The sequence below is a fragment of the Eurypyga helias genome, unplaced genomic scaffold, assembly GCF_000690775.1.
Source record: "Eurypyga helias isolate BGI_N326 unplaced genomic scaffold, ASM69077v1 scaffold46807, whole genome shotgun sequence".
NCBI lineage: Eukaryota > Metazoa > Chordata > Aves > Eurypygiformes > Eurypygidae > Eurypyga > Eurypyga helias.
Genome location: NW_010260689.1, coordinates 1,065 through 23,095, shown reverse-complemented (window position 1 = coordinate 23,095; position 22,031 = coordinate 1,065). Strand labels below are relative to the sequence as shown.

General features: G+C 45.3%; 1 protein-coding gene across 1 annotated transcript; it reads left to right on the top strand.

The window, feature by feature from the left end:
• Window positions 1-1,321: 1,321 nt before the first annotated feature.
• LOC104504114 (methyltransferase-like protein 2) lies at window positions 1,322-13,059 on the top strand (the record flags this gene model as incomplete). Its single annotated transcript, XM_010155100.1, has 8 exons — window positions 1,322-1,435; window positions 5,405-5,766; window positions 7,120-7,169; window positions 8,715-8,775; window positions 9,940-10,079; window positions 10,873-10,979; window positions 11,184-11,249; window positions 12,583-13,059. Coding segments are annotated over 8 exons (1,052 nt in total), but the record flags the coding sequence as incomplete, so codon positions are not given.
• Between the last annotated feature and the right edge of the window lie 8,972 nt (window positions 13,060-22,031).

Genomic DNA, 22,031 nt, shown 5'->3' with positions numbered 1-22,031 from the left:
CCCTGCCCCTCTAGGCCGGTGCCTGCGGGTGCTAATCCCCCAAGAGTCCCGAGCCTTCCTCGGCTCCTCCCCGAGCAGTCGGGTTTCCTTAGGCTCCCTTGATGTTTCAGGAGAATGTGTTACTTTGCTTTGTAGCAATTGTTTCATAGCTGTAGTCAATAAATGCCCTGCTCTCAGAAATCGATAACCTTTCTCCATCTGTATCCGTTAGTGACTAACGTGTAATTGGAACAAAGATCGCTTTGCCCATCTGCTGCCATGCAACACTAACTGTGAGGTTGTGCTGGGTGTTAGCTTGGAACAGGAGGTCTTTGGTTGGAGAAGGGTGTTTCAAGAGATGTTAAGCCCCAAATTCTCAAATTTGATGGGAGCTGAAGATATTTTGCATTTTTGAAGTCAATATGCTTGTGGTCTCAGGCTGCTAAGCCCTATTAAGAATTGGGTATGTTTAATTTGTAATAAAACTGTATGTGCATGTTTTGGCTTGTCATTCACTTTGGCACTATACTATACCAAAGGTGTATTACAGAAACATATCCTCAATAATATTTCCCTGCAGAAACTTGTAGTAATATTTTTTTTTATAGACTTGACATTTAAGTCTTTGTTTTGTGAGTTAATATCAAGACTAATTCCTCCTGAGGCCAGAATAGTGCTTCTTGATCCTTGTAGTCTGCTTTTCATTCACTTGTTTTAATGAAAAAAGGTCAAGTGAATCATTTTAATGAGTACACAACTGTGTATGCAGATTTAGGTTATTAATAGGTTCTTAATGCTTTAAAGCTTCCTATTTCTCTCATAATTGGATTTAATATTAATGTAACACTTTACCTTCCAAATAAGCGTACTGACTTTTTTGTTTTAAGTTGAGAAAGAAAATGTGCTTTTCTAAGACAGCTAAATGGAATGGCCCGTGTTGATGACCTAGCTGAGTGGCAGCACGCAAATGCCTACCTGTCCATCACCTGCGTAGGAGCAAGTGCTTTTCAGCATGTGAGAATGGCAGGTCCTCTCCAAGGAGATCTGGTTTTGCTGAGTGCCATCATAGCTTTGTAGTAAGGATTTATTTCCTATAAATTTGGCTGAGCATCAAATAAGGAAAAGGATTAGGGACAGATTTGGTGTCCCTTGGGCTCACAGTTATATCTTTTGTAATGCTACGAGTGCAGTTCATTCAGCACTGGGAGCCGTACGTGCTGATGGCTGTTGTACTGCTGCTGAGCTAGAATTAGAGATGGTGGAGGAGCTCCACAGCTGTAGTTGGAGACCTGACTAGGCCTTTCTCTTTTCTGTCATTTCCCTACCATTATCAGCTGAGTAGTTCATCTTATTTTTTACAACAGGGATAATGTGGAGTGGTCAGAAGAGCAGGAAGCCAGTGCCAGGAGTAAAGTTCAAGAGAACAGCTCACAGCTATTGCCAGAAGATAAACAAGGTACTTTTGGATACTGTGGTAATGCTGAGTCTTGTCTTGTTCATACAAGAGCAGAACAGTCAGGCCAGAGCTGCATATGCATCATCGTTTATTCCTCCCTTCCTCCCATCTCCCGAATCATTCAAAATACATTACCTAGTGATTGATAATGAAAAATGAAGGAGGAGGAATCTTTCTGTTCTTAATTTACCTCTTTGTGACTTTCTCCCCTTTCCGAGACGCATCATACTGGAACAGAAATATCTTGGCTGGGAGGAGTCATCTTGGGTTGAGCTTCTTTGTTCATGTTGTGTATGTTTAAATACTTGTTAGTGTTCCTTGTCAACAACCTTCTTTCACTCTAGGGCAAGAGCATCATTTAGTCTTACTTAGTCTTCTTGCTTTTGCTCTCTAAAGCTCAACTTCTACCAGGCAATCAATTTTTTGCTTGCACTGTGGAGCTGTCCCTAATGCAAGCTTGGTTTTTCTCTTAAGAGAGTCTAATAAAGTAGTGTCTGTGTTCATCTCTACCAGGTCAACAAACAGCATAATGATCAAATCAGAAATGAAGAAAAATTATTTTATCCTGATTGAAATGTTTATCATCAGAGAGGCAAAAAAAGGATTCCAAAGTTTTTATTTCCTCAAACTTGGCTTAAAGGATACTTACACATCCAAAATGCAAAGCTTACCTGAATCTGAGTCAAGCTAATGGTGCACAGCTCTGCAAATACTGTGGTTGACGCTGTTCTGAGCTGGTTACTAATGCGTCTTCCCCCCACACCTGTTAGATACCATCCAGTCTCTTACATGATGGTCAAGTGGCTTCCTGTTCTTTGGTGTGATAAGAGACTTTTTTGATGATGATCTTGCTATATCCTGCTGAGCTCTAGCATGGATCCGCTCCTTTTGTTCAAGTTAAATGAAGTGTGTCATCTGCAAGGCGATGCTGAACACTATTGGAGCTATTGAGACACTTCCCATATAGCTTCCAGTTGTGTTCACAATAGCAAATTTAATTATACCAAAAGAGCAACCCTCCTAATTTCTTGGACTCCCAGAAGTATCCAGCAGTTTCTATTGTGATACCCATTGTGTTGAGTTCATTTTAAAATCTGGTTAACATTAAAGGATGCTGTCTGTCATGTTCTGGGAACCTATATACAACTATGAAATTGTGGAGCAATTTACTGTTAGAGCAGCTTGTCAGGTCTTCGTGATGTATTTCCCAGACTGAACAATGGAGGCCAGTCAAATTTTGATGGCTGCTATTCAGTGGGAAGCGTGTGGAGACAATAGGATGGCTGAAACGTAGGGAAGCCAGCCCAGCCAAATGTGCCTGCAGGGTCTAGTATTTTGAGAATCAGTAATGTCCAAGCAGAAGAACAAAGGCAGGCTATTGGTCATTATGGCTGTATTATTCTGTGGACTCGTGGAGCTGTCGGAATTTGTTCTGAGGAAGGAGAGAAGGTCTATGGGGTATGCTGAAGACGTGTCTCCTGGCTGGGAACAGAGAAAGAAATGGAAGAGTTTCTTGGTTTCCTTTTGAGGCTCCATATTAACCCCCATGCAATTCAGGGGGTTCCTGGTTCTCTTCCTGTATTTTGTAAACAATTACTTTTGTTTGCACTACTTCTGCAGTGTGAAAGGGTGAGTATGGGCTTGGCTTTGGGGATGTTCCTACCAAGACGAGCAGAAAAGAGGGGAGTCCTTATCAAGAAAGTCTCTGGAGGAATCTGGCTCACACGCCGATGTCTCCATGAGCTAATACCACAAAAAGGATCTTGAAACAGTATTATGTGAACTTTTCTGGCATAAGTTTTGCAGGAAGTCAGACTGAAAAATTAGTATGGTCTTTTTTTGCTTTAAATCTGTTTCTTGCATGATCTTTGTCAGCTGGCCCTTCATTTCTTGCATTTAAATCGTTACTGATCCTTTATTTCAGTGCTTTGAAAACACTAGGCTAGGAGATAAATGAGCTTTAAATAAAGCTTCCACACATGTGGGTTGGAGCATAACAGCTGTTCAATAGCATCCAGCAGAATTTCACAATAATTTAACACAGGAAGAGCACAATGTCTTGTTCAGCATTATACTGTGGCAAAAATTTGGGTAATCCAAAATGGCTGGGCTGGAATTTTGGCCCAGCATGTCAGGTAAGCATCCCGTTACAGTCAGGCTGTCATGGGATTGTTAGGGACCTGCAGGGATCAGGACTTTACATTTTTGTTAGGTGAAAGAGCGTTTCCAGCCCCAGCAGCCTTGCATATCTCTACTAGTGCATGGAAAAAGTGACAGCTCAGGAGGGAGTGAAGCACCAGGGACTGAATCAATAACGCTGCTTCCTCTGACATGAGCAGTCACTGAGTTCTCTGCAGATAGAACTGACTTGACCCTGCTTACTTTGAGCTGTGGTGAGATCTGGCACAAACTTACTGCTCTAGTCTAATATCAGACATTAAAATTTCTTTTGGCTTGGGGTTTAACGACAAGGCTTCTTATAAGGAGAAAATCCTTGTAGTTGGGGTAAAGAGATTATTTTTATATATAGCTCTTTGTGCTTCAGGGATAGATCCTACTAAAAATATACATATGACTGACTCCTGATTCTCTGTTAAAGCCGGTTTTGTCTATATTTGGTTGAGGCTACATATTTTTTCCAGTTGTTCTTGGTTCATTTTACTATCTCCCTTCAGATATCTTCTAAAGCCTGGTGTGCTTTTCAGAAAGATTCATAAAAAACCTGCACTTTGGATGATAATACTAATCTCCAGTTTTAAGGTGCCTGCTTGTTCTCTTACCCCTACTCTTGGTACTTGTTGGAGAGAGGTTATCCATTCTCACATACAGTTGTCAGTTTTAACTGTGGGAGAATCATTTGCATTCAGTACTGCACTTGCTGCCCTGCAAAGATGGCTAAGGAGCTATGGAAATGCAGTTGGGATCTCTGGCCATGGATGTTAATGCCTCTCAGTGATTACAGGCATAGGATGCTATAACTAGCTTTAATTTCCCAGGACAGAGAACTCATCACATTGATGAGAATTCAGGAAACCAGTTGGATTCTTAACTTCCCATGGAAAAAATAGTTCCTCTAGAACTGTACTTGATCTGAAATCTGTGAAGGTGTGTGGAAATAATGCTGTAGGTGACTCAAATTTCATTAGATCACGGCTTTGTAAGAGTTCTTCCAGCTTTCTGCAGTACTCTTGGTGTGAAAATGATAATGCTTGCTGCTAAAGTTAATTCTTACCATCTTTAGTCTGTTCACCTTTGCTCTCTGTTATTACTTTGATGACAATGGTCACTTCTGTTGGTTCCCCTCTTTGGTTTTAACTTCATAGATGGTGTGATGCTCTAACCTGCACAGAACTGTGGAAAACGAAGTGCTGTAGACTGGACTCTTGCAATACTTGTGTAAAACACGCTGTCCTGTAATCTTGGAGTATTGCGCAAATGCTAAACGAGCTTTCTGCCAGCCGTGTATGGTCGACTAATCTTTCTTGTTTCTCCATCTGAAAAAAGGAGCAGTGTGTCAGGCAGGAGCTCTTCAGCTCCAGGCAGCTGTCATAGAATTCTTTAGAAGTTGTAAGTGCTTGACACAGTGTCATGAGGTTCCAAATGAATTGTTCCACTAAACCAAACAAGTTAAGTGTCAGAGATGGAAGTAAAACCTGGATTTCTTTATTCCAGCCTCCTTCAAAGAGGCCTTTTCTGTTGCCAGCTTCCTTTAAATCCTACCAGGACACAAAGAGTTTCCTCTTCTGTCTCTTGTCCATTTTTTAGTCCTAACATACTGACTGTGAGGAGGCAGGCTACGTGTTTATGTGGGATGACACAAGTTAAATACAGGTGACTTTTAGTCAATAACCTTACTTATTAAAGTATATTGCTGAGTAAATGGCTGCCGTGATCCCTGACTGTCTGAACTGATTAAACTCTGACACCTTCTGATGTGACTGCTGGTGACATTTTTGTTTGTATTTACAGAGGAATATGAGGTGAATGCTAAGAGGTACTGGGATGACTTTTATAAAATCCACGAAAATGGTTTCTTCAAGGACAGGCACTGGCTGTTCACTGAATTTCCTGAGCTGGCACCTAACAGGAACCCAAGTCAAAATGGGAATTCTGTACATGAATTCAGTAACAAAGAAGAATCCAAGAGCGAAGGGCTGGGAAGATGTGAAAATGGACATTGTTCATTGGAAACCAGGGCAGAGAATCAGTTAAACCTAATAAAAAGCACAGCCAAGATCTGCACAGAGGAGCTGGCTACACAGAATTATAGTGAGGTGAATCAAAGTGATGGAGATTACCCAGGATCATCTTCATCTTACCGCATATTAGAGGTAATAGCTGTAAACAGTCAAACATCAAACAGTCCCTTGTATTGGCATTAGCGTGACTAGGGCATGAAAATGTGTATCCTTGGCAAACAGCGAGTGAATGGGAGGATTGCCTTAAGTCAGTGAACTGGGCAAAACAGAGGGCAGCTTAGAACTGAATGAAATCTGTCGGGATTCTTTTGGTTCAGGCTGTGAATTGGCAGAGCACAAGGACCATAGGAAGTTTCGGGGTTTAAAATACAAACTATTACTATTAGATATTGAAACAAATATTTGAAAGTCATCTTTTGAAGAAACTGATTCTTGTCTACATAAAGCTTTCCCATGTCATTATGTTTTGCATGTCTGTGCTGATTCGTTTGCCTTCAGAGGTGTGAAACACAACAATGAAACCCAGCATGTGAAGATGCTGTTTGGTTTGTTCCTTATGGCCCATGTAATAACAGGGAATCTCAGGCTGATACAGGGTTTGTTTGGGACTTCTAAATATCAGACTCCTGACAGCTGGGAACAACCTTCTGCTCTGCCACTTCTTGTTTGTTCACTGTAGATATCACTGGTTTTGTTGAATGTTTCATGTTCTATAAAGTTCTGCCTTTCCAGGGAGAGTCAATATGAACTGTCCCTTTGATTTTTTTAATTTAATCTGAGCCTTTGAGACTTCCTCAGGCTTTCATGTTCTTGTGTCATTGCGGCTTTCCTGTCTCACCTGAGTACTTTCAGGAATACCTGTCACTGCAAATCATCCGTGGTGTTTTCTGCTCAGTCTGTTTCAATTTTACTGATTCCTTAAACATTCAGAGGCAAATTCCCCAAACCCAGTTGTGCGAGCCATCTTCTCTTCAAATGGGATCGAGTAGAAGGAATAATAAGGCAGAATCATTCTAGGCCTAGTTGTGACTTGAGGAAGAGCCATCTAGTGAAGGAAACTCTGGAACAGCAGGATGTAATTATAGTAAAACAAACTTCTTTCTCCATTGCTCTGATTTTCTATGGAAGTGAATGCAACTAATCTGCGGCCTTTGCCAATGTTTCAGTGACTCATAGTGGTTGTTATGCTTGGGATTCCAGCAACAACAGTTTTCTGAAGAGTAACAATATATAGCTTGTTAACGAGATTTCTATGAGAACTGGCTTAGGGGTTTCCCACAGATGCTTATATGTAAGCCTACTACTCAGAGCTGAACGTACTCAGACCTTGCAGCAGCATTTGCAAATGGTTACTGCTATGCTCCATTGCTACTCGTGAGTTGCTCTTTGTTCCATGATTGTGAAGATACTTGATTTGAAATTAGCTGCATGGAACATACTGAAGAAATGATTTTCACTATGTGTACGTCTCCTTTGTTTGCACAGGTTGGCTGTGGTGCTGGAAATACAGTCTTCCCAATTTTGCAAACCAACAAGTAAGTAGTTCTCAGTAGATTTTTACCTGCATGATATGTCAGCCTCTGAAAAACAACTGAAAAAGTGTAGCATGTGTTCTTAGTTTAGACAGTCTCAGAGAAGAGCCAGATGCAAATAGTACATTTTCCATCTGCAACTTCAAATTATTGTTTTGAGTTTGGAAATCTTTAGTCTTAGAATGGAACCAACAAAATATAATGACCATTTACATGCAGTCATAGAATCGTTTAGGTTGGAAAAGAACTTTAAGATCATCAGGTCCAACCATTAACCCAACACTGCCAAGCCCACCACTAAACCATGTCCCTGAGCACCTTGTCCACGCGTCTCTTAAATCCCTTCTGGGATGGTGAATCCCTCCTCCCTGGGCAGCCCATTCTGATGCCTGACAGCCCTTTCTGTGAAGACATTTTTCTCAATATCCAACCTAAACCTCCTCGGGCACAATGTGAGGCCATTTCCTCTTGTCCCATCACTTGTCACTTGGGAGAAGAGACTAACTCCCACCTCTCTGCACCCCCCTTTCTGGTAGTTGTAGGGAGCTATCAGGTCTCCCCTGAGCCTCCTCCAGGCTGAACACCCCCAGCTCCCTCAGCCACTCTTGGCCACCTGGGCACACGCCGGCTCATATTCAGCTGCTGTCAACCAGCACCCCCAGGTCCTTTTCCCCCGGGCAGCTTTCCAGCCCCTCGTCCCCAGGCCTGGAGCGTTGCTGGGGGTTGTTGTGGCCCAAGGGCAGGACCCAGCACTTGCCCTGGTTCACCTTCATACAGAGGCCTCGGCCCATGGATCCAGCCTGTCCAGATCCCTCTGGAGACCCTTCCTGCTCTCTGACAGACCAACACTCCCACCCAACTGGTGTCATACACAAACTGACTGAGGGTGCACTTGATCCCCCCATCCAGATCATTGCTAAAGACATTACAGAGAACTGTCCCTCCATTGCTGAGCCCTGGGGAACAAACCCCACTGGTGACCAGCTGCCAGCTGGATTGAACTCCATTCCCCACAGCTCCTTGGGCCCAGCCATCAGCCAGTTTTTTACCCCGTGAAGAGTGTGCCTGTCCAAGTCATGAGCCTGTCCAAGTCGTTTCTCCAGGAGATGCTGTGGGAAATGGTGTCAAAGGCTTTACTTAAGTCCAAGCAGACAACATCCACAGCCTTTCCCTCATCCACTACGCGGGTCACCTTGTCACAGAAGGAGATCAGGTCAGTCAAGCAAGACCAGCCTTTCATAAACCCATGCTGGCTGGGTCTGTTCGCCTGGTTGTCCTGTATGTACTGCATGATGACGTGCAAGATGATCTGGTCTGTAACCTTCCCCAGCACCAAGGTCAGATGACAGGCCTGTAGTCCACTGGATCCTCCTTCTGGCCCTTGTAGATGGGCATCACATTGGCTAACCGCCAGTCAATGGGACCACTCCGCTCCTCAAGCCTAGCATTTCTAGCTCGCAGTTCTGTGGTCTGTGCATTTGAGACACTTCTGTAATTCCTGTAGAACACCTTTATATAAATGCTGACAGCTTCTTTTATTTATTTCAGTGACCCAGGCCTTTTTGTTTATTGCTGTGATTTTTCTACAACAGCTGTGGATCTTGTCCAGGTAAACTCAGTGACGACGTGTGCAGCTAGGCACTTCATGGTGCCAACAGCACATTAGCACAGCATATCAGAGCTGCCACTGGCTCTCTAGCTGTGTTGGCAGCGTTCTGGTTTCAGCTAGGCCTGTTGCTGACCCTTGTACTGGTACATCAGGAAAACGGGCCATCAAAGATTGTAGAAATAAGGGAAGTTGGAGTTCTCCAAATGTCACATTGGCAGCAGACAAGTCAGCCAGATTTTCTTTCCATTGGCAGTACTTTTCTAAATCCAGTGCTTTTTTAGTTGAGTCACTGCTGAACCTTGAAAACATTCAGGCTGTTTTTTAACAGGAACTGAAGCTGGTTTTGGTTTGTGTGTGTATTACTGTCACTGCCGTTCTGGAAACATAGTCTGATTGCTTCTGCACAGACAGCTGATGAAGGATCCTGTTGTCTGTGGAGCAAGAGGCTGGAATTTAGTCAAAGGACAAATACTGCTAACAAATTTCAGGTCAGAACAGAACTGAGAATATGTGAAGTATCAAATGTAATCAGTCATGTCATGAGATGAGATGGGGAACACAGCAGCAGAGGCAGCATGCTATTTCATCCTCTTAAGCAGACACAAACTGTGCATAGAGGCTACTGCAATCTGTAGCGGCAGCTTTGGAAAAATACACAACTACTTTTAGAAGTCTAAGTGTGATTATTAAGAGTGTAACTTTAGACAGCCAGTTTTGATGTTTGGGGTATAGGGAGTAGTGTGATGGTAGTCAAAATGAATACTGATTTCAGTGATGCAGAGAGGGACCCTGACACTCGCTTTTATAAAGATTTCACAGTGTAAATTCCTCACTTCTTACCACTATTAGTGGGAAAATCTGACCATAAAATTGCAATAATCCCTCGATCCAGTTTTGTTTGCTGGGCAGTGCTGATTGTCTGAACGTAACAAGTCCAAAGCTCTTTGTGAAGCTCCCACATGTATGTATTTTTTCACATTTCACCCCTGTTCCTTGTCAGACCAGGGAACCTATCTGACCCCATCTGCCTTAGTCCAGTGAGGCTGAAACAGATCTTTGGACACACCACTTTTATTACGTGAAAGTTAAAATGCTCCCATGTCCAGATAATTTTGAGATTGTGGTCTGCTGCTAATGCTCTAATTTCTCTCCCCTTAAATACAGAACAATGCAGAATACGATTCTTCTCGTTGCTTTGCCTTTGTCCATGACCTGTGCAATGACCAAAGTCCTTTCCCAATGCCAGATGAGAGTCTTGACATTGTTATTCTTATCTTTGTCCTCTCAGCGATTCTCCCTGAGAAGTAAGTTTTAATACTTCATGTTGGTTGCAGAAGATAATGCATATAGAACTGGAGTTCTTTAGTAGCAGGTCCCCTCAATCAAGGAAAATTAAAGTTTTTCTGTGTCTGGCCCAGATTTCCATTAAACCTCTAAAAATGAAATGTGCAGGTACTTGGAGTTGTAAGAAATTCTGGACAGGATAGGTGTGATTTGGAAGTGCCAAGTGGCTATAGGTGACATCTTGCAGCGCTCACAGTTGCTCACCTCTCTGAACCCCAGCCACACTGAGCGCTCAGCACCCATCTGTGGAAAGTATGCTGCTAGATTTTAAGGCTCAAAGGCTAGACGGATTTCTGTCACGGGAGGTGGCAAGAAGGGAGGGGACAGGTTCAGAAAACAGTTAAGGAAGGTGCTGAAAAAATCGTAGTGCGACTGTGGGTTACAACCTACACTAGCTTCTTGTTTCCTTTGGTGTTATTTGACAGCATTTTTCAAGTCCACTTATTACTTGTTTTACAGAAGCCAGTGAAGATACTTTTGTAATTAGCAAGAGAGAGCAGTTAATCCCTGCTGTGGCAGGCTGAGTTATCGTTGTAAGCAAAACCAGCAGAGTCGAGGAGTGTCAGAAGTAAGGTGGCCCAATAAAAACCCACCGAAGTCTGAGAGCGTGCAGAAAAGTGCCAGCTTTTGGTAGCTCTTTATAGGAAGTTGAAACATATCTAAAACTTCATACCTTCTTTTTTGGAAAGTAGGCTAAGGAAACAAGCATCGTTTTGCAGAGATATGAATAGTTCTGTCTTGTTCTTTCCTCAGGATGCAGCACATCGTTAAGAGACTGAGTCGCCTTCTGAAACCAGGAGGAATGATTTTGTTACGAGACTATGGCCGTTACGATCTGGCCCAGCTTCGGTTTAAGAAAGGTATTTTCTTTTCCCTGGGAAGTCTTGCCAGATCACTAGTAGATGATGCTTCTCTGGAGTAGTCTGCCTTGTTCAGGAGGCAGTTCATTAATTCCCCTTAAGCACAGCATGTGCTGGGAGAAGTGCCTCTTCCTGTGCAGTTGGATGGCAGTTGTTGATTGTTAAATCATAGCTGGTAACTGTTCAAATCCCCCCTGTCCTTAGGTCAATGTCTGTCTGATAACTTCTATGTGAGGGGTGATGGCACCAGAGTCTACTTCTTCACACAAGGTAGGAGGCTAGAAAACATCCCTCTGATTCTCCTCACCTTTTTGTCCTTGTGCCCCTAGCTCTTTCCAGCCTGTCTGTCTTGGAGCAGTGTGGAATGTTGTCTCCGAGTTGCCCAGGTACCTGGGCTTGTCATTTGCTGATGCAAATATGGCATGGTGAATTCCTTAGTGGAAGATCCTCTTAGAGAAAGACTAGTGTGTTTGGTACACTGGGAGGGGTGGGATTGGAGGAGCTCTCCTTGATTCTTGTTGCCTCGGGAGGATGGAGTGAGATGGACACCACTTGAAGGAACTTCTCTTAAGTTCGCTGTCCTCGTGCGAGGAAATCAGAAGGGTGTGGTTCTGCAGTGCTGCGGCAGCCTTTCCTCTTCGGCTGCTGGTGTTCAGCGGGGGTTGTATTCTCCCTGCTTATCACCAGTTGCACCTCCAGTTGCTTCCACCACGGGCCCCTCTGCATGGTCAGTTTTAGAGCCGTGGCACAACTGCGACAAACTCTTCCCTTCCCCACTGCACGAGTCTCGTTGGTCACAACAAAATCCATGTGTAACGCGTGTTTGGCAGACGCTTCGTGATGGCAAGCATCTGATAAAAGAGCACAAGCTGGGACCTGTTAGCCCTTTTCTACAGAAACTCCATACGAATCACGTGCTCCCGGGCTGCTGTTGAACAGGCTGCTCGGCGGGGCTCGGTCTGGCTTTGCCCACGGCCAGTCTGCTGGGGCACTGTGATCCTATTTGCTTGGTCAGGAATACCTGCCAGTCTAAGTCTTGCAGCCTCCAGGGCTCTGGGTGCTTTGATTGGGCCCCAGCAGGGTGTGGTGGTTTAAGGAATTTTTTTTTTTTCCCAAACTTCACCTTAATGAATCCCGTTCCCCTCCAGCCTATAAAGCACAGATCTTATTGCCACCATTTAAAAACTCTGTAGGTCTGAGGCTGTTCTTTGCTCTTGCAGACTCTGAAATCCCTCTGGAGAGAGGGAGGAGCGGGAGGGAATGGATCTGTCCCTACTTGCCAGAAGATGCTGCCTCAGTCGGTTCCTAGAGGCAATGCCCACGTCTAAAACTGCTGTTTTCTCTTTGTCAAGTCTGTAATAATGCTTGTCTTCCACATGATTCTTGCCTTGGTAGAAGATAAACTCAAGGGAAACTAGAGAAACTGTGATCCTAACCCCATCGTAGTACAGCAGTTAAGCCCTGTCTGATCTTTACGTTGCCCTGCCAGAGTGAGACCGTGAGTTTCCTCTGGCCCGTCTTTCAACAGGGTGGACCCTCAGTGCGAGCAGGTCTCAGTTAAATGAAAACTATGGCATCCTCAATCTCCTTCTCTCTGTTCCAGATGAATTACATGATCTCTTCACAACAGCCGGGCTGGAGAAGATCCAGAATCTGGTTGATCGGCGACTGCAAGTGAACCGTGGGAAACAAATGACAATGTACCGAGTATGGATCCAGTGCAAGTACCGCAAGCCTGCTGCCTCTCAGCCCTGAGGAAACGGGGCGTGGCTTTTAGGTTGGAGCCTCGTCGTGGCCATGTGCAGTGTGTGCTCCTGGTGAGATGTGATTTCATGGAGTTCAGTGCACACAGGACCTCAGTGCCTTTTACAGTGCCTGTTATCACTTCAAGTGAGTTTTGCGAAGGACAAATGGTCTGAGAGGAGACCAAACAGTATTTTAGATGTCTTGCTACTGGTCTGAGTTTTTTAAATGGTTTATGGTTTTAACAGCTTAAGAAATGTCTTACAGCAGATGAGCAAGCTGAGTAGCAACTCACTCTTACTCTGGATTTCCGCATGAAACAGGAGAGCTTCAACCTTACCTCTGTGTTGTGTACTCGTCTTGGGCACAAAAACCATGCAAAGGGTAAATCTGTACTACTTTGCAGCTGATCACTAGGCCTGATATGGATCCCTTAGCCAACTTATCTCATGCAGTTCTCCTCTAGTCATTCAGGTTTGTGTAAATCCACAAGTTAAAATACACTGATCTAGGGCAGGAACTGAGAGGATGCTGGTTTCCCTGTGCCAGCTTCCCCCTGGGTGCCTCATGGTGTGCAGATGACGCTGCCTTGCCCTCGCTGTCCACAAGGTTGTTCATTTAGGGAGCTAGCACGCTGTAGCTCAGGTGCTACAAATTCACATCAGGCAAGGTTCAGGATTTCAAGGGTTTGGGACTGATGCTAGTTTTGGGCACATCCAGACCACAGAGTATCACAAGCAGCTCACAGGACCAGGGTTTACACAGAATTACCTGCTTTTTCTGCTTGAGCAGTGAGAAACTGTTCTTGCTGGCTGCAGACCCCAGGTCACGAACTGCACTGCCTTGTCACGGTGGTGTGCGGAGCCAGGTAGACAAGACACCTCTCTGATAAGAAACGTGAAGCATGTCTACCACTCTGGTTTATTTTCTTAGAGGAAGCCAACATTGTGGCTTTCTGAAGGTATTTCCCCACCTTTAACAGCAAATATATTTTATCTCAGCTTGTTTTCTTTTGTTATTTTTAAGGTGTGGTACAACAGGTATTAGAATAAATTTTGTGGTAATGCTTTTCAAGGCTGGTTTGATTAGTATAAATCAGTCTTCCACAGAACCTCACATGCTTCTGCGTGCCTGACCTGAAGGATTTGGGCCACCATTTGGTAACTACAGTTTGTTTCCTCTTATCACGAGTCTCAGTAGTGCCTGCTCGTGTCTCTCAAGAAGGGAAAGCCTTGCCTATTATCTCCTACCTTGTTTTAGTTCATGAAGCAACAAGGTCTGTTGTGTGTGCACGGCTGGGTGAAGAGCAGTTCATGCTACACAAAGCCATGTGTATTTTATTAGCTAGACATTTGTAGCTTACAGTTGCCTAAGAATAACTGTCAACTATAGAGACATGTAGGTTATGAAATAACTGCTGTCTTGAAAGAGGGGAGAAAGGGTAAAACGATGAGGAAATGTCATTGCTGTCTTTGGAGAGTCTGCAGGAGACCTGGGAGTCAGATCAGGAGCACCCTGGTTTGTAAAGCGTTGGAAGGGGCTGTAGCAATACTCTCTGCTGGGCATGTGGCAGCATGATCAGTTCATAACTTCCACATCACTGTGTCACCCTGCAGGTATTCGTGTGTCTGCAACCCAAAGGCTTCTGGGTCAGGACATTTCAGCCCTTCCAGTGGAAGGGTTACTCAGCAAAGCCATTCAAACCACAAAGGCAGGCTGCAGTGCTGGGGAATGGAAATGCGCTCTTGCTTTTTTTTTTTATGTAACTAGCTCTTTTAAATAATGTTGAAAGAGAATCAAATAACTGGGAAGAGGATTCTTGTTCAATTTGTTGTACTATGTTTCCTAAAAGACAAACTTTGCAGCGTCTGCAAATGACATAGGAGGAGATAAGGCTTGAAGCAGCTGGTTTTGGAAAGCAGAAGAATGAATGGCAGATCATTTTGCTTCACAGCCACTGTGTGGCCTTTTCTGCTTCTCCGTTCCTGTCCTTTTTTGTAAAGGCAGTTCAAAAATCACACCTTGCTACTGACCTGCCCTTGATAAATCTTCATTAGAGTGCAGGGGGCAAAACAGCACACGGGGGAGCACATGTTCTGGGCTCTACAGTTCCTGCTGGTCAGCATGTTGAAGGGAACCATAGTGCTGAAGTCAGGGAACGCAGGAGGAAATGTCAACAGGGGTCTAAAATTTTTCTTCCATCCCTCCCACTTGCCCCTAACACATTTAGCTCCTGCTAGGCACAAGCCTGACTCAACCCAGAAGCTGTGCTGATTTTGTGCTAGACTACGAAGTCTGGTCCCCTGGCAAGGTTGGTACCTCAGGCAAGGTCTAGGCAAAACACAGGCCTCTGGGAGCCGAGCAAGCCCATGTCTCCTCATCTTATTCAGGCAGAGTCAGGCTTAGGAAAAGAAGTCCTGTGAGTGTTGGATGTGATGTGACTCATGTAACCAGCTCCGTCGTTTTCAGTGAAAGACCCTCCCATATGTTACTGATGCCTTAGGCAGTTCCCTGGGGTCCTCTTCCTCGTGGTCCCTGTAGGGATACCTCCTCCTGGGATAGCTTTATCTCCCTGGAAGAAAAATTATTGATTGGGGTAAACAAGCACCATAATTAGTGTGAATTAAAGTAATTTGAAAAATGCCTTATTAATCATCCAAAGGCTTGTAAGCAGCAAAGGAAAATATGTTTTTAATTATAAACATGATTTATTTAAAGTTGTTGGACTCCCCTTTAGGTTTAAACTCCTGAGTGGAAGAAAATGAAGGCTAGTCATTATTTTTTTCTACTTTCAAGGCTACATCTCAGTTGCCTGCCTGGTTTTGACTTGGGCTTCATGCAAAAACTTGCAGCCCTGTGAGCCTGCAGCCATTGAAGTGGCTCTTTGCCTTTCCAAATGCTCATCATTCTGCAGGAGTATTTAAGCAATCACCCAGCATGAACCATGCTGGGCAGACATGCTTTTGTTTCCAGTCCTCTTGGTGGTGTTCAGAAAGCAACAAGTTAATGGCCTTGAATTGAGCCAGGCCTCCTACAGATGCTTTCTGTCTGAGCTTCCTTCATTAATCTCCACCAGCTCCCGTTCTCTCCGAAGCTGCTGCTCTCCTGTGACTCCAGGCCTTGCCTCCCACACAGCTCTGCTCAGGTACCTTGGTCCTGACTTGCAGCAGCTTCTGCCATTCCCACCTTGGCCTGCTGAGCAGGCTGGGTGTCACAATGGCTGTGTAGCTGTTCAAAGGAAAACTCCAAATTGACTTTCTGCTATATTGCAAAGCCAGGTTAAGTGTCTTTACATTTCTCTTTTTTTTTTTTCCCCCCCCCTCCCTTTTTTAGCAGTGTAACATTGGCTTTAAAGCCATTCTGAACGTATCAGCTCTGGTTTTGTTCCCAGCATTCCACTCTTGTGGTCTGTGGCTGCCAACGTAGCTTGTCAAACCTCCCAAGCAGAAGAGATGATTTCATAGCTCTTCAGAGGCACTGCCCCTGCGATTCCAGAGCCAGACATTGTTATACTTCGGAAAGTCTGGTCCTGGCTCTTGCCAGCGGATGGTGGATTTCCTTGGAGGTTCATAGATTGTTTTGGCTGGCAGGGAACTTTATCATCACCTATTCTGACCCTTTGCACAACCCTTTCATGTAGGGATTAGAGCATCAGACCTGTGACTTGGGCTGAGCCAGAACTAGGCCTTCAGAAAGGCTCTCGGTCCAGCCATGGTGCTGAGAGCTCCGGTGAATGGCAACCCTTTGCCTCCCCAGGTAGATTGTTCCCCTCGCAGCATCCTGATTTCACAGATCAGCTAGAAACTGGGAGGCAGGAAGGCAACAAGGGAGGTCAAGAGAACAAGAGGCTGAGGAGTATTGCTGATGCCCTCAGTTCAAAAATAAATATACTGTAAATTCCACTGAAAATTGGAACTTTCTCAGGATCTTCCTGACAGCACAGGGAAGTTGGAAACTGCAGCCATCCTTAGTGATTCTTATTGTTACAACAGTAATCATCAAATGCTTCTGACCAGAAGCATGTGAGACCAGACACAATTGTCTTCTATCCCAAATACTCCAACTCCACCTTCTCAGGGTACGTCACCACCATGTCTAATTCTGGAGCTAATTGTAGAGCTCCAGGATACGTGACACCTGATTATTTTCAATAAAACAGAGGAGTGAGTTGAAGGAACCTCCATGTATTTATGCCAGTGGCTTTTGGCATTGCATCGTAACTAAAGCTGAGAGAGCTGCCTTTTGTCGTTGGCACTGGGATGAGAACTGGCTGGTCCCCAGTTGGATTCTCTACAGGAATCATAGACCCAAAGTGAATTCAACTGTTTTTCCTGAGCACAAATGAAAGGTGCATAGTTTTCAGTGCCTAGAATTGAGGGTGCAGGTGAGCATCCTTTAGAATGCTCCCAAAAAGACAGATGGAGGGAAACTGAGTCACGCAGTCATCTTTGTTCTCCTGATCAGTCAACTCAATCTGATTTGTCAATCAGAGCAGTGCCACCACTTTGGGTTTTGTGTCATACTGGTGGAAAACTGGTCCGCAAGAGAAGACAGGATCTTCTCGCAAGGGTCAGGATCCCTTTTCCGGTTGTAGCTATTCAGCTACCTGACAGGGATGTGCACGTGGCACGCATCTTTTTGTAGAGTGTCTGTAGGATTCTGATTCTAACAGTGTTGCTGCATGTGTTTTCAGGGCACAACAGAAACTACTAGAAAAGTGAGGAGGAATTCTTTTGGAAGAGACTCCTGCAGAGCAAGGTGCTCTAGAGGGAAAAGAATTGCCAGCTACGTGCTTAATCAGCAAAGCTCTGGAGTCTGTGCTTAGCTCTTGCTGAAGGCAGTAAGTTCCTCTGCGTAAGTGCCCTGCTGAATGGGAGCTTGTATTGCCGAGAAAGTGGGACACAGTGCAGGAAATTACCGGTGTAGGCAACAGTGAGTGCTAATTTGAACTAAATAGGATACAGCTACCTTTGTTACGGGGAGCACAAACCAGACCTGGTAACTCGGCTGGAGCACAGGCAGTGTGTGCCTCTGCTCTTGCCTTCTGCCCAGAGGCTGTTTGGTACAACAGGAGGTGTCACGCCAGCGAAGGCTTTTCACTCTTGAAAACACAGTCTTTGACCCACAGTTGGATGAGTGGGGACTGGCTGTGGTTGGAAAGCACTGATGGCAGAGATCACTAGCAAGTCTAACGTGTCAGTGCCTGCCTGGAGCTCCCAGCCTGTTGGTCCATGGCTGTTTCCAAGAAGGAAGAACATCCTGGTGAGGTTTGGACCCTACTGCTCTAAGCTGTGCTCCCTGCTACTGAGTAACTCCACAGAGTCTTCGCTGCAAGCGCCAGCACTGCGTGTGAACAGCAACTTGGTTTTGGAATGGAGAGCGAGTGTCACTGCTGTATTCAGGTTGTTTTAATGTTTTGTAGTCCAAAGGACCCTTGAGGCTCTCACACTGTTATGTTGTTTGGGGGTTGGAGAGTTCTGGGGGATTGCAGCCAATCCTCTGGCCTATGAAACTTTCCACTCATGTGCAATGGGAAGTTGCTGTTTGCAGTCCCGGGTCACAGAAGCCAGGCTCAGCTCTTTGGTGTGTGTGGGGAACAGCGGGAGATCTCTACAGCTGCAAGTGGAGAGGTACCCTGCCACCCTTCTCCAGGGACACTGGCTCTGGCTTTCCTCATTTAGACAGAGCATTGGCTGATCTCCCCTCAGACTACCACTCGATGTAGCAGTAGTAGGATGTAGCACGTGGTGCAGTGCTGGGCCCCCTCGCCTGGGGAGCACCAGCCAGGCAGGTACGCTCCCCTGCAGTCTTCAGTTACATGGCCGCACGGTTTTTTCCACATCCAGTGCCAAGGGTGGATGTGAAGAGGTCGATCAAGGTTGTGTGGAAAACTAAATCTGGCTTTTCCTCAACTTCAATTGACTTCTTCCCTACCGAGATGAGCCTTGTTAGGAAGGTTGGTATGTTTTTACAGACATTCACTCAGAGGCTGAATATACTCACAGAAATACACATGCAGTAACTCCAGCTTTACAATAGGATGTTGATTTAATTTTCCTCTTACACAAATCTCAGAGCAGTTTGTTTAATTGAGGCTTTCAAAAGCCCTGTAAGGTAGGGTGTTATTATGCCGGTTTTATGCAGGAGGAAGAGAAGCAGGGGGCAAATCTTGCCGAGAATAATACCCTCTTGTATTCTAGGAAGCTTGTAGTGAGGATAGGGAAGGATTTTCTGGCATGTAAAAGAGAATCACATTGTTTCGGATGCCTGCAGAAGGAAAAACAGTGGAGTTTGGTTCCCCTCAGCAGGGCCATGGGGGTTCCCAGGTCTGGGTGCCCTCTGGCAGGCAGGACACGCTCCTTTGGATCAGGGCGCTGCTGAGGCTGTGCTTGTCTTGCTGCATGCGTGGAGGCTGAGCGACCTGGATGCTTTCCTACTGGGTTCGGGTATCAAAGCCTCCCTAATGGGATACCTGAAGGTGTAGACAGAGGGAGGGGCAGGAACAACCTCTGAGATAAACTCCATTGTATGGGAGGGTGGAGGCTCTCCGAATGGCCTCAGGAAGGAGTCAGGTGATGGCATGTTATCTTTGAGTAGCTGAGACACCAACTTTCTCCCAGTCTAATGAAAATGAGGAGAGACCCTTTTAATGTTCCTAGGGAGGGAGAGGCTGTGCCAGGAGCCCTAGCCTTACCAGACGCTCAATCCACACAAGGGTGAGGTGTTTTGAATGCTCCATCACCTGCGGATCATCCCTCCTTAAGTACACCAGAATCTGCTCTGCAGACAAGGGTTGGCCTCTTTTGGATGTGATGGCTAGCAGTGAGATGATCCCCCCAGTGCTAAAACCTTAAGAAACCTGTTGAGTGCTGAACACACTTGGTATTGGGGTTTTTTTTCCTCAAAAAAAAAAAATTTGTAAAATTTTTTTACAAAAAAAAAATGTAAAATTTGAGATCACTGAAGCCAGCTTTTACAGTTTAAAGACTCAGGCTATTCAGTGCTTTTCTCAAGTCCCCTGCTATCACTGAGGAATCTTGGCTCTGGTTTTTATGTGTGTTGCATTATGTCAATACATTTCTAGACTTCATGGCAGTAGAGAAATGCTAGGAAAATACAGAGTCACAATTTCACAATCCTGGAAAGCAGAGGCAAAGGAAACTCACCAAAGACGTATTAGAAAGATTAGTAGCTTGACTTCTGGCATTTTATCTTTTCCAAATTCAAGACAAAATAACTTGCTACAGGCTATGTTAAAATATCTATAAATTCTTACCTAATTTTGGTCAAATGTAACCTGGTTTCAAGTGAAGCTGCGATGCAAAGGCAGGGGTTTGCCCTTGTTTTGCTACGCACACTGTGCTGGCTCGAGGGGAGCTCTCGGAGGCTGCTCAAGTCGAATTCAGTGACAAAGAAAATGGCTGCGGCAGCTGAGTGGTTCTTCAAAACATGATACAAGTGCAGCGTGCCAAGGATCTTACTGACATCCAAGGAGACCAGTGCAGGAAGAGGAGAGCTGCCACGGGGGATGTAACAGGAAGCATGAACGCTGGCTGATGGCAGACCTGGAGAGCAGGATGTCTGGCAGAGACGATGGTGTAGGAGGGCTGGCGTGCCCCCATGAATGAGATAATATTTGGGCGGCCATGTACGTACTGCATTGCTCATAACCATCCCGCCGCCAGCTCTCAAACCAGCTCCTCTAAAAGGTCCAAAGCTCAGGGGTTCTTATGAAGTTAATGAAAAAGGGGGAAAACAGAACACTTTCCATGTGTCAGTTGTGGGCTGGAAGGAGGAGTTTTCCTGCATGAGAATTCCTGGAGATCCAAATACTCTCTTCTCTTTCCGGGCCAGAAAGTCAAATGTGCCGAGACTGTTCACAGACTGAAGTATTATGGGGAAAATCATTGGTTTAGTTTTGATGCTTTATAGGCTTTTAGAAGTAGTATCTTACAAGTTGACGTTAGAATTTTTAATTAAATCAAAAATTTTCCTATAGAAAATGTTTAAATATTTACATATTCCAGCCACTTTGAATTAGAAAACCTTCCCCTGTAAAAACAGAAAGTCACAAACTGACCATTTCGTGCCAGAAGCACGGTCTAGTAACTTGACTTTTCTTCTTTAGAATACAAAATTAAGAAAAACCCAACAGTCTACCACTTCTCTGCTGGGTCCAGACCTGGGGGATTAGCTCCCACCGGAGCTAACACAATAACAGAGTCCGAGTGTGCTGTGTCCTGTCACCGATGAAGGTATTTTCACCTTAGAGACCGTTGCTGTTCCGGGGAACCCAGTTTCAGATGCACAGCATGGTAAGAAGTGAAGCACCAGACTGTGATGGACGGTGCACCCCTGCTCAAAGCAGTGTCCTGATGAGGGTGTAGGAGGAAAACCTCTGGATCGCTGACTTACAGGCTTTGTCTGCACCTGGAAATCTGTCCAGTAGCTACTTCCTACCGAGGCTATCAAATGAGCGTGTCTGAAATCCTCTTGTACCTGCCTGGCACTCAGCACACCCGTTAAAGGCTACTCCAAAATTTCTGCCTACGGCCACAAAAACAGTTGCAACTTGTTGATTCCTTATCCATCTGTGCCACAGGCAGACGAGCTGCCATGTCCTGCTCGTGTGAGCTGCTATTTTGGCATCTGGGGAGGGAAACTGCAGCTGAAAGCGTTGCTCTGAGCAGCTCTTCGGAGGGTGAAGGAGAGGACGGTGGCTGAGTTTGCAGCAGACGAGTAGGGAAGGATGGGACTGTAGCCTAAGCAAGGCTTAGGCTAAGACTCGATGCTAAGCAAGGCTAAGAGGAAAGGGTTTGTAAGTGCCCACAGCTCGCTGAAATCCAGGAGTAGCACTGGTAGGGTTCTTGGACCCCAAGCAGCAAGGGCTGTCTTCCCAAAGTTCCCCCGAAACATACTGATGGGGACATGCTCCATCCTTGAAATCGCAAGTGAGAAGAGAAACCCAACCGTTTTGCCAAGCACAGAGGAGTGTGGGGCAGGGAGAGGGGCAAGTCACAAGAGGATGGTGCAACCTCAGCTTATCGGGTTCGTTATCAGGAGTCACCACACGTTGCTCCAGCCAGACCCGGGCAGAGCCCAGGACTGCCACCACAGGTCCTGTGTCAGGCCCGTAACGGCGATGCATCGCGGGGTGGCTTGGAAAACATTCCTGTCTGCAGTAAATTCCCCAGGAGGCTGCTAGCTCCCTGCACATCTGGTTGTGCTGGAGAAGGGAAGAGCAGGGTCGTTGATCTGTCCACCTGCAGTGAAAACGATGGCAAGCGAAACCCTGTTGGGAAGTTACAA